At 43.8% G+C, this 18,497-nt stretch overlaps 1 protein-coding gene across 13 annotated transcripts in view; it reads left to right on the top strand.

Annotated features, from left to right (window-relative positions):
- Positions 1 to 18,497, top strand: part of MAGI1 (membrane associated guanylate kinase, WW and PDZ domain containing 1) — a 975,264-nt gene that overhangs the window by 669,004 nt on the left and 287,763 nt on the right. For 12 of the 13 annotated variants that reach the window (XM_029601039.1, XM_029601036.1, XM_029601034.1 and 9 more), the window contains one exon: positions 15,029 to 15,236. In XM_029601039.1, the coding sequence (XP_029456899.1) occupies positions 15,029 to 15,236 (208 nt within the window). The remainder of the gene's footprint in view (positions 1 to 15,028; positions 15,237 to 18,497) is intronic. The other variant, XM_029601033.1, reaches the window with a different exon arrangement.

The raw sequence follows: 18,497 nt of genomic DNA, 5'->3' as shown, positions 1-18,497 counted from the left end.
CCAAACTCCCAATGCTTTTTGGAGCACCACCGTAAATTGTTACCTTGTGAGAGGACAACAGTTGGAATGCACCAAAAAAAGCACGCCACCTGAGGGTTCACCTTCAAAAATTCCTGAACATTAGCAACTAGACAGGTAGGGTAACCCTGGCATCACCAACAGGACAAGCCATGTACCTTTGCCAGTCTGATTGGTCTTAGAGCGGTGAATTTTTAATCAAACCTTGTCCTCTTCTGGAATGACATGCTCGGCTATTAACCCAGAGTGATCTGAACAACTCCCCACCCTATCCACCATCTCACCAGCCCTAAAAGTACTAAAAAATGCAAGAACATTCACACTAAATAAGCAGGTTTCATAAAAACAACAACAAATCTGGGGTAATAATGCCCAAATTTGTAACAACAAACTGAGTGTAATTGTCAGCTTACCATCCAATGCTGGTGCAGTACTCCTCAACCAATCAGCCAGCAGTCGCTTAACAATACAACTATCAGCCAGACTTCCCCAGCCATGTGCTTTAGTAAAAAAAAAAATAAAAAATGATAGACCAGAGAAATGTGCTGCCACCGAAGACCTAGTTAATCCATTTTCCTTAGAAAAAATGATTTAATCTGAAAGCAAATCCTCCGGTACTGGGTTCCATAACCAAACTCTGTCAAACAAAACCTTTAGCACCTTATTACAACCACTACTGTAAGATAATCACATTGAAGCAACCACAGATTCCTTCATTAATTTCCATGCCTTGGGATTCTGAAATGCCAAAGGAAGATGGGGACCACCACTCCACTCAGATCTGCATCTGACGCCAACATCCGAAAGAGATACTACTTAAAACGAGAGAGAGAATCGGCAAATTTATTCTCACAGGACAAGCAGGATGGTAGTCCTCACATATGGGTGACATCATCAGTATGGAGCCCAATCAGTCTTTTTCTGCGCTGCAGTAGCCTCATGGTAAAGAAGCTCTGAAGAGATTACTAAAGGTTTAATTGCCCCACAGGGGTCTCTCCTCTAACTTTTCTCAGTCAGCGGTACTCCGGTAAGTTTTTACCTGTTTTTCCGTTGATTACCATCGAGTTTGGCCCTTGTGGCCTACTGGCCATCGACCGTACCACGGCTCGATTGTTTTCCATGGCCATGGCATCGGGGTTTCGTCGGTGCCCGGACTGTACCCACACCATGTCTATCACAGACCCCCATAAAGGCTGTGTAATGTGCCTAGGATGCGAGCACAATGTCTTGACCTGCACCAAATGTGCCCTAATGACACCGAAGGGTCGCAAGGCCAGAATGGAGAAGATGGAACTTCTCTTCTGTGCTCAAACCCTGACTCCATCCATAGCTTCAACATCATCAGAACCGGCACCGTCCACTTCGCACCAGCATCGACCACCGACCGGTGACCGACCGTCATTGATGACTTCTCGGCCATCGACACCCTGCACTCCCCCTCAGGATCGAGGGGATTGCAGGGAGAAATATTGCCATCAACACCGTAAGACTCAGACCATCAAGGGAGCGAAATCATCGACCTCGCCATCATCCGAGCTGCTGTCAAAGAGACCCCGTCCAGGAAAGGCACGAGTCCCCTGCGACCAAGTCCCCGAGGCAACCCTCACCCGATCGGGGATCGGGAGCCGAGACTCCACCTTTAACGGTGGTCCCTCCGGCTATGCCTCTGCCTCCTTCTTCTGTTCCAGAGCCAGGGCTGCTTGCTCCAGGTCTCAGAGAAGAACTGGACTGGATGGTTCAGGAGGCCATCGACAAGGCGATGCAACGTCTTCAGATTCCTCCGGCACCGAAACCGGCACAGTCTGTGGAACCGATCATCGACCCGATTCCGGCAGCGCTGGCACCGCTGCTATCCAGGATGGAAGCCGATACATCCTTCACCACCGACCCATCCATCGGTGCCGATATGTCCGTCGGCGGCACCGACTCATCCATTGATGCCTTTGATGCCTGCACCGGTAATTCCTCAGATTCCTTCGGAGCCTACACCGGGTCCTTCAGGTCTTCAACCACCCTGTCCCCCTCTAGTTACTAGAGGAGCAGGTGCTGATCCTTACGACACCTGGGGTGATGACACTTCAACAGACACCGATGATTTACCTTCACCCACTGAGAGTAGGAAGCGTTCTCCTCCAGAGGACCTCTCCTTTATAAACTTTGTGAAGGAAATGTCTGAATTGGTTCCCTTCCAATTGCAGACTGAACAGGATGATAGGCACCAGATGATGGAATTGCTCCAATTCCTGGATGCCCCCTAGGTAATCACCTCTATTCCCATCCATCAGGTCCTTCTCGATCTTCTCAAGAAGAACTGGGAACATCCTGGATCAATTGCTCCACTACATAGGAAAGCTGACACTACCTATTTTGTACAGTCAGCCCCAGGTTTTCAAAAATCTCAACTTGATCACCACTCGGTGGTTGTAGAGTCTGCACAAAAAAGGGCGAAGAGGTCAAAACCTCACTCATCTGTTCCTCCTGGAAAGGAACAGAAGTTCCTAGAATAGCATTGGTCGCCAAGTATTCCAAGGGGCCATGCTCATCGCACAAATTGCCGCCTATCAGCTTTATATGACCCAATATAACAGGGTCATTTTTAAGCAGATACAGGAGTTCTCAGACTCCCTGTCTCAGCAATTTCAAGAACAATTACAAACCCTAGTCAACAAGGGTTTTGAGGCAGGCAAGCATGAGATTAGAACATCTTATGACATTTTTGACACCTCTACCAGAATTTCTGCAGCTGCTTTTTCGGCGAGGCGGTGGGCCTGGCTCAAGTCTTCTGACCTTGACCCAGAAGTACAAGACCAGTTATCCAACCTGCCTTATGTCGGAGAGAATCTGTTTGGCGAGCAGATTCAATGGATGGTAGCAGAATCAAAAGACCATAATGGGACAATAGAGGCAAGATGGCGGCATAGTACGAGGCACGGAACGCTCAAGCTGAACCTACGCCCTTATTTCCTGAAAAATTATTGCGCTATGCCTGCAAAGAGAAAAGGCAAAGTAAGGATTTACCCTTCCGAATCCTTACCACCGCTTACTCAGCTCGATATCGAGCGTTTCTTGTCCACTGCAGAAGATCAGGGAGCTGATGAGCCCATTGGGAATTCCTGTGAAGGAGAGCGGGGAGTTCCCCTGGAGGAAGCTTCCCTGAGCCCCGACCAGCATCAGCCCCCAGCTCAGCGTGATCCCGGAGGAGTCCCAGCCCAGACGCCTACCGATGACGCGGTGAAGGCGACGGATCATGAGGGAGGGAGTCTCCACTGAAGTGCTGAACGCTGTGAATCCCCTTAACGCCATGGAAGAAATTGACCACGGCGACAGAGGAGAGGAGACTGGACTGCTGGAGAACCCGAGAGGGAATGTGAGAGAGGGGGTGTCTCCAGAGGAACATCGTGCCCAGATGACATCGAGTACTGGGGGTGAGTTAAAGGTAATACCACCTAGACGGGAGACTATCACTCTGGAGACTATTTGGGAGCTGATGGTGGGGCTTGGGGCTTCATTGAATAGGTTGGAAAGAAAAACGGACTCTGTTGCCCATAATTCTCAACAGAAAACAGATGCAATTCAGGAACAAGTACAAGAAATATCGAATAAAGTTGGCGTGGCAGAGAACAAGATAAAAGCAATACAGGATTTAAATGGGATTATTCTCAGAGATCAGGTATCCTGTTTAAGACGTTTGGAAGCTATTGAAAACAGTTCTAAATATCTCAATATAAGGATTTTAAACTTTCCCAAAATTGCTGGAGAAATTCCCTTTAATACATTGAAAAGATTTCTCATAGAAGCGCTCTCTTTTTTGTCTGAAAATATTCCCTCTATTAATTGTTGTTACTTTCTGAATAAGAGAGCCTCGTCAAGATGAATAAATTCAGTAAATATACCAGCAAATTTGACCAGTTTTTTGGAAAATTCCAATATGGATGTTATAGAGAGGAATACTCTCTTAGCATCATTTATGTATAAACAGGATGTGAATAATATTATGAAATCTTATTTTAGGAAGTTTCCTTTAATGTTTTATGGCCAGCCGGTAAAATTATTTCCTGATTTGGCTCAGGCCACTCAAATCAGGAGAAAATAATTTCTTACTTTGCATCAGAATGTTATTGCCTTAGGATTTTCTTTTGTGTTATGCTATCCATGTAAATGTATCCTAAAAAGAAGCATAGAGATATTTATATTTTTTCAGTTTGACCAGCTTCAAAAATTCGTGGAATCCAGACAGCCTACTACCTCTTCCCCAATTACTCCCATTGAGTAGAGGGTTTAAATTTAAGAATGCTGGAGTTTAATCTGTTAGTGCCCTTGATAGTGGATTGTTTAGGTTTTTTTTTCTTTCTGAAATCTCCTTAAAGATTTTCACTTGCCTCCAGGTTTCAAGTTTCTATATAAAAAATGTTGTTGTTAAAATACAAATTGAATAATAACAATATGATGGTGATGATTTACATGAATGATTTATGTTTAAATTACTACAGTATAATTGTTTAATATCACCAATAATGTTAATTTAATTTTTCTTAATTTGTAAAAGAAAAACTGAATAAAGAATTTAAAAAAAAATCATCATGAGACCCTAAGACAGCTCTCTATCGTGCCTTCTGACTTCTCTTCAAAACAGCCTTTCAGAAAGGACTCTAAGAAGTCATTCTTCCGCCCGAAGAAGTCTTACCCGCCACAATCTAGATCCCGTGCAAGGAGACCTTATCAAAAACCTCAGTCTCGTCAAGTCCATAAACAAAATCCACAAGCAGCTCCTCAACCAGGACCTGCTTCAGTTTTTTGACTTCCATTTAGAGAGCAGCAGCCGGATTCCTCTGTTGCACATACCAGTGGGAGGTCGATTGTGCCACTTCCACAACATGTGGCATTCAATCACATCCGACCAATGGGTATTGGCAATCATTGCTCAGGGTTACCATCTGAACTTTCTCGCCCTACCACTGGACTCCCCACCTCTACAGACGTGGAGAATGTCCGAACACTCCATTCTTCTGGATCAAGAGGTTTCCCTCCTTCTCCAGTCAAGAGCAATAGAACCCGTTGCATACTCTCAGCAAGGACTAGGGTTCTATTCCTGGTACTTCCTAATCCCCCAAAAATCCTAGACCTATGGGCCCTCAAGAAGTACCTTCAATGAGAAAAGTTCAAGATGGTCACCTTGGGATCGCTTCTACTTCTTCTACAAAGAGGAGACTGGCTCTGCTCTCTGGACCTCCAGGACGCATACACCCACATTATGATATCTCCAGCTCATCGCAAGTACCTGAGGTTTCTAGTAGGCCCCAAGCACTATCAATATCGAGTGCTCCCATTCGGCCTAGCGTCTGCGCCACGAGTCTTTACCAAATGCCTCATAGTTGTCGCAGCCTTCCTCAGAACCCAAAATGTTCACATCTACCCCTACCTGGACGATTGGTTAATCAGGGCTCCCACTCAGCAAGCTGCTCTGTCGTCCCTCAATCTAACCTTACACACTCTAACATTACACACTCTAATTTCGCTAGGATTTCTCGTCAACTACGACAAATCCTACTTGGTCCCATCTCAAACCTTATCGTTCATTGGGGCAGACTTGGACACCTTACAAGCAAAGGCTTTCCTGCCTCGACAACGAGCACTAACTCTTATGTCCCTTGCTCACCAGCTGCAGTCTCAGCACTCCGCAAATGCATGCCAATTTCTTGTCCTCCTCGGACACATGGCATCCTCAGTCCATGTCACACCAATGGCCCGCTTGGCCATGAGACTCATGCACTGGACTCTGAGGTCTCAATGGACTCAAGCTAATCAGCCTCTGTCGGCCATTGTCCGCATTACCGACTCACTCAGTCTGTCTCTCGCCTGGTGGAAAAATCAGACCAGTCTCCTCCAGGGATTGCCCTTCCAGGTTCCAAATCCTCAAATCATTCTCACCACCATTGCTTCCAACCTCGGGTGGGGAGCCCATGTAGCCGATCTGCAGACACAAGGCTCTTGGTCTCCAGAGGAAGCCAAACACCAAATAAATTTCCTGGAACTTCGAGCAATCAGATATGCTCTCATATCTGATTGCCTCTCAAATCAAGTCATCCTGATTCAGACGGACAACCAGGTGGCAATGTGGTACATCAACAAACAGGGAGGCACAGGCTCCTTCCTTCTGTGTCAGGAAGCTGCACAGATTTGGGCGGAAGCTCTCTCCCATTCAATGTACCTCAGAGCCACCTGGTTGCTGGGAGTGGACAATGTCCTGGCAGACAAGCTGAGTCGCGTCTTTCAACCGCACGAGTGGTCTGTCAACCCCTCGGTAGCGAACTCCATCTTCCAACAATGTGGATATCCTCGGATAGACCTCGTTGCGTCCCCACAAAACCGCAACGTGGAGAAATACTGCTCTCTCATTCGCAGCAAACACTCTCAACCCAGAGACGCATTCTCCCTCTCTTGGGCAACCGGTCTGCTCTAAGCATTCCCTTCACTTCCTCTTCTCTCAAAGACTCTCATGAAGTTACGTCAGGACAAGGGAACCATGATCCTGATAGCACCTCACTGGCCACGCCAAGTGTGGTTTCCAATACTTCAGTACCTCACCATCCGCAGGCACATTCTCTTGGGAAAGGACCCGCTTCTGATTACTCAAAACAATGGGTGCCTACGACATCCCAATCCCCTGACCGCATGGATGTTGAAAGGTTAATCCTTCAACCACTTAACATTTCTGAACCAGTTTCCCGTGTTGATTGCTTCATGGAAGCCTTACATGAGAAAAGCTTACTCTTACAAATGGAAAAGGTTCACATCATGGTGCTCTTCTCAGTCCCTTGACCCCTTTTCCTGTCCAATCCCGAAATTTCTGGACTATCTCTGGCATCTATCAGAGTCAGGTCTTAAGACTTCCTCCATTAGAATGCATGTCAGTGCGGTAGCCGCCTTCCATAAAGGTGTCGGGGATGTTTCTATTTCAGTACACCCCCTTGTAACACGTTTTTTGAAGGGCTTGCTCCACATCAAGCCTCCGCTACGACCTCCGACCTCTTATTGGGACCTTAATCTAGTTCTGGGTTGGCTCATGAAACCACCATTCGAGCCTCTTCACTCTTGTGAACTTAGATATCTCACATGGAAAGTGATTTTCCTTTTGGCTATCACTTCAGCTCGCAGAATTAGTGAATTGCAGGTCCTAGTTCCTATCCGCCTTACACTAAAATTCTGCAGGACCGGGCGATACTCCGCACTCACCCGAAATTCTTACCTAAGGTGCTTTTGGAGTTTCATCTCAATCAATCCATCATACTACCTACCATTTTTCCCAGGCCCCATGCCAACCCAGGAGAACAGGCTCTGCATACCCTTGACTGTAAACGGGCTCTAGCATTTTACCTAGACCGTACAGCTGCCCACAGGGTAAACACTCAATTGTTTGTCTCTTTCCACCCTAACAACTTAGGAAAGCCTGGGGGTAAGCAGACGTTGTCATGAAGAGTTTTCCCAGATCCGCTGAAAGATAAGTACAGGAGATGCTCTCCATGATATAATGGTTTGATTCATTTTTTCTATGTTCAATATTAAATTGAAATAGAATTGAAAAAAAAAGAATTTATGCGGGAGACCTGAGGGTCCCGATGTTGAAAGTTTTGATGTGAAGACAAAGTACAGAATTTAACAGCATCAGCTATATTTTTCTTTGTTTAAAGACGGAACTGTTTGAGCATTTCTTATATGCCCAACGTTGTTAAAGACGGAACTGTTTGAGAACCTCTTATATGCTCAATGAGTTAAGTTTGGCTCCTGAGGAAGCTGGTAACAGCGAAACTCCGGCCGCAGTTGAGCCTTTTTTAAGGCATATATACCGTCTACTGCATAAGAAGTGTGTGCCGCTTTTAAGGTACCTATACCGTCTACTGCATAAGAAGTGTGTGCCGCTTTTAAGGTACCTATACCGTCTACTGCATAAGAAGTGTCTGCATCGGATTATCTTTAAGAACTTTAACTGTCAATTGTTCTATACTGAAATACATCGCTTGATAATTCATACACTATAAGTGACTGCAAGTGATTGAGAAGACCGGGCGCTCGCCATTTTCCTTGGAGAGACGCTGTCTGGCTTGCTGATGCAGTTCACTTCCACATCATAAATTGGTCGTCTTCAACAATTTAAAAACTAATAATAAATAAAAAAAATAAAAAATAAATATACAAATAAAAAATTAAAGTTAAAAATTTGAAAATTTAAATATTAATCTAGATACAAGTGAGCAATTGAATATAAGTTAATAGTCTCCCCTTGTTTTTTTCCCTTTGTTTGACTCTCTGACGGGAGTTTTTTGGCTCTTTTCAAAAAACCCTAATTATCACACCAGAATATTACCTTTTTATTCCTCAGTCTATTACCCCAAATTACCAAAGCAATCTCAGACTTTCAGAGCCTTCTTGATACATGATGTGACCCTGATGTGATGATGCTTTTTCCTTATACCTGATATGGCTGAGGACAGGTGACACAGAAAAACATGTCCCATGGGCACCACTCTGCAAGCAAAATTTAAACCACCTACCAAAAAACTGCATCTGTTGTAAGGTACTTTTCTTTGCTTTCAAAAAACTCCCAACCAGCTGCCTCAACTTATCCACCTTGTCTGCAGGTAGTCGGGATACCTTCCTCACTGAATCTAACTCAATACCTTAAAAGGTAGGACATATGACTGGCCCCTCAGTTTTTCTTGCGTAACAGGGATACCAAATAACTCAGCCATGTAATAAAAATTTCCCATAATACCCACACAAGCCACGGCGAAGCAGGACCCATAAACAGAAAATCATCTAGGTATCGTACTATACAGCTTAAACCTGCCACTTGCTCAGTGACCCAATGCACAAATGAGCACATGAGATGGAACAACCCATTGGCATGCTTTTGTCAAAATAATAGCTCCCACAAAATTGGAAACCCAGCAAAGGATGAACTGGAAGCAAGCCAAAGGTGGATTCGATATCCACTTTCTCCATCAGAACATTCCTGCCATATTGACAAACAGCAGAGTAGAAGGAAGCATAATGCACCACACAAATTTCTTTAGGAATAAAATCATTGACAGACAAACCCGCAGAAAAGGACAAATTATGGATCAATCTGAATTTCCCGGGATCCTTCTTAGGAACTACCGCTGGGGGGGGAAATAATTTTCAGGAATGGGAGCTCTGGAAACAGATCTGCCATCTTGCCTAAATGCTCCTTCACTAACTTCAGATGAACAACAGCATCCATTCTACTCGCTGAATTAGAATTTGTACCTCCCCCCACAAATTTTCCACTATAAGGAATCTGAAAGCCAATAGGAAAACCCTCCTCTAACCACAATGGCGCCTCCTCCTTAAGGTAAAGCCTAAGCCAATTACACATAACTGCAATGTTAATCAGCACAGGGGCCCTATCAAAACTAAGATTACTTTTCACCACCTGTGGCCAAACTTCCTCCTCCCCTTCATAAACACTTGTTGGCTGGATGATTGACAGCACAAACCAAACAGAGTTGTTTAAACTTACAATCTTGGAAATTACATCCTGCTTGATTGTCATCAGCAAACATCCTGCAGACCAGCGGAACTCTTTCCTTGATTGACATGCCCCTTGCCCATGAAAGGGCTACCCCTGCTGTACAGGAACTGCATGACTTAACCACCTCTGCTGACTAGGTTGACCTACTACATGAACCTTATTAGTCATCTGAGTGAGCCATAGGCTCACATCCTGTGCTCCCCAGCACATAAACTTGTTTTCCTCCATTTTATCCCTGAAACACTCATTTCATGTACAGGAAGATAAACATTCTGGTCGCCGCATCTCAAAAAAGATATAATTGCGATGGAGAAGGTACAGAGAAGGGCTACCAAAATGATAAGGTGAATGGAACAGCTCCCCCATGAGGAAAGACTAAAGAGATTAGGACTTTTCAGCTTGGAGAAGAGACGGCTGAGGGGGAATATGATAGAGATGTTTAAAATCATGAGAGGACTAGAATGGGTAGATGTGAATCGGTTATTTACTCTTTCGGATAGTAGAAATACTAGGGGGCACTCCATGAAGTTAGCATGGGGCACATTTAAAACTAATCGGAGAAAGTTCTTTTTTACTCAACGCACAATTAAACTCTGGAATTTGTTGCCAGAGGATGTGGTTAGTGCAGTTAGTATAGCTGTGTTTAAAAAAGGATTGGATAAGTTCTTGGAGAAGTCCATTACCTGCTATTAAGTTCACTTAGAGAATAGCCACTGCCATTAGCAATGGTAAAATGGAATAGACCTAGTTTTTAGGTACTTGCCAGGTTCTTATGGCCTGGATTGGCCACTGTTGGAAACAGGATGCTGGACTTGATGGACCCTTGGTCTGACCCAGTATGGCATTTTCTTATGTTCTAATTGAGCCAACCCAACCCCTCATAGTCTCTATGTGCACCTAAAATATCTGCATAGGCACAATGTACACAATTATCTGCTTTTGAAATGTTTAAGAAATGTCTTAAAGAAATATTAGCATATAATGATATTTCACCTATCTCCAAAATGTTTTATTTTTCTAGGCAGTCTAATGATAGTGATAATTTACAGAAAGAACATGATGTGGTAACATCTAGTCCAGGATATCTACTTTTTTGGAGGAATCAATTGATGTAATAAACAAAAGGGCTACACTTTTTGTATCCTTTAGTTTAGAACAGGATAAAGAAATTGTATTTGATAAATTCTTTAGGAATAAAGATGTTCTATTTTGTGGTCAGAAAATTTTGTGGTCAGAAAATTTTTTTATTTCCTGATGTCTCCAGATCCACACAGGCTCGTAGGAGGCATTTTCTATTCCTAAAAAGTAGGATTTTGTCTATTGGTGTTACTTTCTTTTTTAAATTTCCTTGTAAATGTATTATTACTTTTCAGGCAAAGAAATGTATTTTCACTGCCCCTCTGCATCTTGAGACTTTTTTACTTGATAATACTACCTCAAGTAAGAGTCCTCCTTTAGCCTCATGAAGAATTAAGATCTGTAAACTTGAATTGACTCCTCTCTCTATATTACATCTCTCCCCCTGATTATTGGGCCTAAGCATGTAGCTAAACGCTTCTTAAATTTTATAATGTGTATTTTCCAGCTGCATACTTTACTTTTTTCTTTTATGTTGTAAAATTGAAAATCTAATAAAGAAAAAATTATAAAATATCTGCATAGGCATGTAAGGCACCATACTGAGAAGGGTCATAATGACTCACAATACTAGCTAGCCGAAAGAAAAATCAAATCCAATTCAGAATTGTTCTCAGTATCTTCCTTTCAGTACCTTGCCAACCTTCCTTCTTCCCTTTAATCTTCTCCAGGGGCGGATTGACCTATCGGGGGATCGGGCTTCCCCCGGTGGGCCGGTCACTCCTGTCACGTGATTTTTTTTTTGTATTATAAAATTTCCAACCAAAGTATTAGGGGGCGCCGCGAGCAGTGGTATCCCGAGGGGAGCCAATGCCCCCAAGTGCAAGAAGACTCATGCGGCTGCTGAGCAGCAGCACGTATATAGCAGGCAGATCGGCAGGGCCGTGGTGAGGCTCACGTCACCACGGCCCGAAGAAAAAGATCGCGTTTAAACGCACTGATGCTCCTCCTTCTTCCTGCCTTTTCGGCCCCAGAAGTAAACGTTGCCGGAGCCGTGTGGGCAGGAAGGAGGAGGGGCACCAGCGCGTGCAGAAGAGGAGCACCGCTTACGGGCCGCCGCAAATCATCACAGCGGCCCGAGAAGAGGAAGAGGCCTGGTAGCAGGGCCGCCGCGGCCTGAAAAGATCAGGGCTGCTGCAGAGCCCATCCTGCAGTGACCCGCGAAGAGGAGGCCCAGAGGTGTGAGAGAGGCTGAGGGTCTGTAGAGTGTGTGTGTGTGTGTATGAGATGAGTTGAGAAATTGTGTGTGGGAGTGAGGATCTGAATGTTTGCAGAGACAGCTTGTGAGAGCCTCTGTGTGTGTGTGTGAGAGAGACAGCATGTGAGAGTGAGAGCCTGTGTGTGTGTATATGAATGATTGTATGAGAGAGAGCATGTGACAGTGAGAGCCTGTGCTTGAGTAAGACAGCATGTAGGAGTGAGAGAGAGCCTGTGTGTGTGAGAGTCAGACAGCATGTGCCAGTGAGAGACTGTGTGTATGAATGATTGTATGAGAGAGAGCATGTGACTGTGAGAGCCTGTGTGTATGTTTGATTGTATGAGAGACAGCATGTGACAGTGAGAGGGCTGTGTGTGTGTGTGAAGAGAGAGAAAGCATGTTATAATGAGAACCTGAGTGTGTATTTGAGGGAAGAAGATGGAGAGAAAAGAAATGGGAAAAAAAGACAATATCAAAGGAATTGGCAAAAAAATAAGAAAGGGAAGGTGGAAAAAAAAAGCCTGTGACCAACCGATTAGAAAACTAAGATCAGCCAGCAAAGGTAAAAAAAAAATAAAAAATTACATTTTAGTGATTGGCACATGTAATCTTTGGGAATGTGCAAGAATAGCACTTTCTCTATGCGGATCTCACAATGTACAAGATCAGCATGGAGAAAGTGGAAGCCCACGGGGCCTGCACAGAGGAGGCAGCAAAATGGGCTTCAGTGTCAGTAGCAGCAATCGGCGCCTCCCCAATAGCCATGCGGCAGCAGTGACAGTGGCAGCAGAGGAATGAGAGAGGGTTCCAATGTTCTTGGCAAAAGAAAGAGAGGGGGGTCTGCCTTTAGTGTGTGCATGTGTATGAATGGGACTCTGCCTGGGGTTGTATGTATGTGAATGCATGGGTGCCTGCCTGGGGGTCTGTGTGTGTGAGAATGAATGTGTGCATGCCTGGGGAATGGGGAGGGAGTGGTGTAAAAATGAATGGGAGCCTGCCTGGGGGTCATTGTGTGTGAGTGTGAGAGCATGAGTGTGTATGAGAAAATCCAAGGGAATAAGAGTTTGTGTGTGTGTGGAGGGAGAGTGTCTTAGAGCCTGAGAGTGTGTCAGTGTCAGTGAGAGAGAGAGGTTATGGTGGGTATAAGAGCATGAATGTGTATGTATGTGACAGTGTATGTGTGAGAGAGAATGGACATGTGAGTATGTGTGAGAGAGAGGATAACCTCCTAATCCTCGACAATATCAGGGTGACTGGAAATAAAGAGCTCCCACAGAAGGGGACAGCAGGGGCTTTTTAAAATCCTTATTAGTTTTAATTATTGAATGTTATTTGATATATGTGCTGTTTTGAAATATTTTATTAGTGTTTGGGACATTGTAAAAAATGTATATGATTTTAATTAATAGAAATTCTATTTATCAGTAGTTTTAAAATATTCTTTTATTATGGTTTTACTATTATAACTGATGCTTTGTTTCTTGATTTCATTTGTTTTATGAGGAATGGTGGTTCTATTTTTCTATTGTTAATACATGGAGTCTGGCTTCTTGGAGTTTCCATTTCAGTTGTTGTCATTTGTGCTCCTTCATTTTGTATTCTGTATTTGGTGAGAGTTTGTGTTCTGCATGCAAAGACTGAGATGAAGCATTCTTTTAGCATGTGGTTTCTCTGTAGGGATCTGTAGTAGCTTGGCCTGTTCTGTTTTCCTGATAGGAGGTGTATTGATATTTTAGATTCTGGTGTAATATTTGTGGTATTCTTTTTCATAGGTGGGGTTGTTATTCTTTGAGTGTTGGCAAATAGTAATGTGTTGATATGGGAGGACCATACCGAAATATAGGGGTGTGTACATATATATGTAAATTATATGTAAATTATATTGTAAATGTAATTGGGTACCCGTGGGCCAGTATGGAGAAAAATCCCCCGGGCCACTATTTTCCCACAATCCGCCCCTGATCTTCCCCTTCGTTCTACCATGCCTACCCTCAAGCAAATGGAAAATATCAATATATTTCTGCTTCCTAATCTTTCCCCTATAAGAATGTAACATGCCCTCCCACAGCTCCATGAAAGTAACCAAAGCAGGAGCCCCCCTATCTGCACCGTGCACTGCTTCACTATCTGCCACTGATACCATAACAGTTCCTAAAGAAGATGAGCAAGAAAAGCTAGAAGATGAAGAGCTATTATCAGAACTAGAAGTGCTGGGATGGCGTAAAGGTGGGCTGCGATCTCACTCACTGCCTCTTATACCAGCTCCATGGCAGCCATCTACCTTACCCCACTGCCCTGGGATACCACCAATCAGGGCCCAGACACCAACCTTGCATGGTTTGACATCCCAGGACAGCAGGAACTCTCCACTAACGGTTCCAGCTAATTTTCATAGCATTCCCACTACCCACTGCAGGCAAGCCAGGCCTGGTGCTCACATCATCAAAGGCATTTCAAGATGTGGCTCTGCTTGCCCTGCACATTAAATTCATAGATGTATTTCTTCCTGTTTTGATATAGCAAGATAAATAATGTAGTTAGAACGATGGCAGAATTAGCCTAAGTTTGAAACTTGTGTGCTGCTATGTGAAAAATATTGTGTGTTCAGTTGGCAGAGGAAAAACATACTTAAACTATGATTGTCACTGAATTATGTTTTCAAAATAGTTTCTCTCATTTTGTGTCTATGGTCAAATGCATTTGAAAAACAAATAACATTTTGTTATGGGAGGTAGTGCATGGTTTGCCATTTTTTGCTAAGCTCCCTCTAATTTTCTGGCTAAGTGACCTGGCAGGAGGAACTTTGACACAATACAGCTGATGATGAATTTCCAGTTTTGGGTTGAATAGGCAGATTTCAATGGATCTGATCTGGCTCAGCACATATAAAAACAAACTACAAGAAGGAGTACGTTCTACTTAGATGAAGCCATGCTCTCATGTTGCTGGGATAATCTGCTAAAAGAATGTCCACTCTGAATTTATTTTATCTTATGATCTTAACAGCAAAGTCTAAATCCCTTAACCAGGGCTCTTGTGTGTAACAATTAAAAATATTATGAAAACCAAAATCAAGGTATCTATTTAATATTACTTTATTTTCTCTCCTTTTTCTGTTATAACAGTAGATTCCAGTGAACAAGACGAGCAGAGTCCAAATAGTGGAAGAGAAACTGCTGCAACTATAATTCATATTGTCCCCAGTGTTCCCATCACGGAAGCATCTCAGAATCTGCCTCAAAACATACCTCCTTCTGAAGAGGAAGATTTTGGTCCTCTGCCTGAAAACTGGGAGATGGCCTATACAGAGAATGGAGATGTCTATTTCATAGAGTAAAGTGGTTCTCTCTTTTTTTTTTCTTTTCTTTTTTTAAATAGCTATTGATGACTGTGTTAATAGAATTCTGAATGTTAATTATCTGTAGAACCCATTTGGAAATGGTTTTATTTTCTATAGGGATCTACTGCTTGTTTTCATCACTAGTTTATGAGTTTATTAAAAGTATCTGATAAAATTGTGTTAGTATACAAGATGGTCATAAGTAAAAGAAAATTAAAGGCACGTTACCAAACCTATTAGTTTATTTTTACTATGTACAAAACAAAAGGAGGGATCTGCTAATTCAATTAAAAGTGGCTATACGCAGCAGATATTAATGGGCTGCTTAAATCAAAATTGAAATTGATGTATTGAGGTTCTTCCCTCTGCCACCAAGCCTAGTTATTTATTAATCAACAAATCTGGGTGCACTATAATTATAGGCAGTGTAAATTAAAAGCATGTTTTGATTTTCCTATTAATAGTATGAAATAATTTGATCACTATTTTAATCCAATTAAATATATAGAAATGAACAGGTGCAGGCTGTCCCATTTTACTTAATACATTTGAGGTAATTTTTAAGAATTACATTCCTTTCTGTAAGTATGTGCAAAATGAGCTTATGACTATGTTTGAACATATGAGCAAGTTGTTGGTTGGATGGATCAAAACATCTGCGTGCGTTTGAAATTGTTTGAGGAAGGACCTTAGTAGCCTTAAAACCTTTTGTTTTTACAAATTCATCAGCCTGGTTTTCGTACTTTAATTTTAGTTATTGCAGGTTTAGGTGGTATTCCCTTTTTACTGTTTTGTAGATTTAGTGAAAGAATCGTAGAGAAAAGAATAGACAGTGACTGGAAATGTCATGAGGACAGTGACAGGAGAAGTCATAAGGAGGTCACTGCTAGAGTGCTCCCTAATTGGCAGTCTAGCATTTGCCACCAAGGTCATCCCTATGGGAAAAGTCTTCCTCTGACAACTTATCCTCTCAACCAGAGGTGTTCAGAAGGAATATCATTGCATCAGGGTCACTAGAGCTATGGGTGAGGACCTTAAGATATGGTCCGTGTTCCTCAGGAACTTCAACAGAGTCACGGCCTGGCTTCCACCCCCTGATTTTCAGCAATGAACTTAGGATGTTCCCCAATGCAGCTGGGACAACTGGTTTTGGACTTGGGGCACTCTGAGGCCAGTAATGAGTAGGGGTGTGCATTCGTTTTCGCCGTATTGGCGATCCGCAACGTATATTGCACTATTCGTAGTATTCTTGGGGAAGTGAAACGTATCGCGATTCCCCATGAATACACAAATCTTCGCCGAATTATACGGCCACCTCAATAAAAATGTAAACAACCCCCCCCCACCCTCCTGAACCCCCCCAAGACTTACCAAAACTCCTTGGTGGTCCAGCCGGGGATCCGGGAGCCATCCCCTGCTCTCACACCCTCGGTGCCGGTTTCATCATGGCACCGATAGCCTTTGTCACAGGGGCTACCAGTGCCATTGGTCAGCCCCTGTCACATGGCCATCAGCGCCATCTTGTGCTCCTACCATGTGACAGGGGCTGCCCAATGGCACCGGTAGCCCCTGTGACATAGTATGGGCAAAGGCTTTCGGAGCCATTTTGAGTACTGGCATCGGACGGCCGGAGTGCAGGAGGTAGCTCCGGGACCCCCAGGGACTTTTAGCCAGCTTGGGGGGGCCTCCTGACCCCCACAAGACTTGCCAAAAGTCCAGCGGGGGTCAGGGCATAGTGAGGGCAAAAGGTGCCCTCACTATGTCACAGAGGCCGACCTTCGGTACCTGTGACATAGTGAGGGCAAGGCGATCGGCGCCAATTTGAGTACTGGCATCGGACGGCCAGTACTCAAAATGGTCAACTTGTGGGGGTCAGGAGGCCCCCCCAAGCTGGCTAAAAGTCCCTGGGGGTCCAACGGGGGTCCCGGAGCGACCTCCTGCACTCCGGCAGTCCGATGCCAGTACTCAAAATGGTGCCGATAGCCTTTGCCCATACTATGTCACAGGGGCTACCGGTGCCATTGGTCAGCCCCTGTCACATGGTAGGAGCACAAGATGGCGCCGATGGCCATGTGACAGGGGCTGACCAATGGCACTGGTAGCCCCTGTGACAAAGACTATCGGCGCCATGATGAAACCGGCACCGAGGGTGTGAGTGCAGGGGATGGCTCCCGGACCCCCCGCTGGACCACCAGGGAGTTTTGGTAAGTCTTCGGGGGGTCAGGAGGGTGGGGGGTTGTAGTTAATTTGAATTTTAGCTGGGACACGAATAGAAATCGCCGTATTAACGCATCAGGGCGCCATACGGCCAAATGCAACGTATCTGCTCCCCGACGAATCCGAATCACGAATGCAACGTATGGCTTCCCCCTGTACTTCCCTAGTAATGAGTGACCTTCAGGAACTGCAGTGTTGAGGAAAGCTGGCTGCTGCAGACTCAGATTAGGGTACTTCCAAATAAGGGATAGCAAAACTGTAAGGCCCAGAGGATCACTTGCACATTCTCTTAAAAAACAATATTCAATAATTTGTGTTCCAAAACCAAAATAACACTTTACTAAAAAAAGACACACATACACCAGGAAAAATCCAGAAAACCTGTCTATAGATTCAGAGTTCAAAATCACTAACAATACAGCTAGAGAAAACTGTACAGCTAGAGAACACTGGCACAGAAACTAGGACTTTATTCTGTTCCTATAAATGCTGTTCTTCCCTTAAACAGTTCTAGAACCAGAAATATCATGTTCTACTACATAGAAAAACTGCAAAATACTGACTGATGGAAGTAAACTTATGGAAAATCCAACTGTCCCTTTTTCCTGAGAAAGTAGATATCTAGACTCTTTGTAAGACTCCTCCTGGAATCCCTTCCCAGTGGATTAGACTAGCAAAATGCATTGTTCTGTAGGACATGATAAGCAGTGGTCCTTTCTTTCCTTATATCTCTGAGTACAGCCCCTTGCTACCTCTCTCCTCGTCGAGGACCCTCCTGATCACTCAGTCATTTTTATAAATATTGGGCAGAGGTGCTCACTTTACCAGATGGGTCAGAAAAAGTAATCAATGCTCACTACCCAGCCCTGAAACTCCCATTACTGAAAAGTTCCACATCAAATATATATATATAGAGAGAGAGAAAAAAAACAAAATCCCAAGGGAAAAAATTCCAAAAGAAAAAAAGAACACTAATGTACAGTGTTAATAAATAAAAGCAATACTTTATTAATACTTCTTAATCAATAAAATAAATG

The sequence above is a fragment of the Rhinatrema bivittatum genome, chromosome 4, assembly GCF_901001135.1.
Source record: "Rhinatrema bivittatum chromosome 4, aRhiBiv1.1, whole genome shotgun sequence".
NCBI lineage: Eukaryota > Metazoa > Chordata > Amphibia > Gymnophiona > Rhinatrematidae > Rhinatrema > Rhinatrema bivittatum.
The sequence above is the reverse complement of the archived record's forward strand: the minus strand, read 5'-3'. Positions and strand labels throughout refer to the sequence as shown.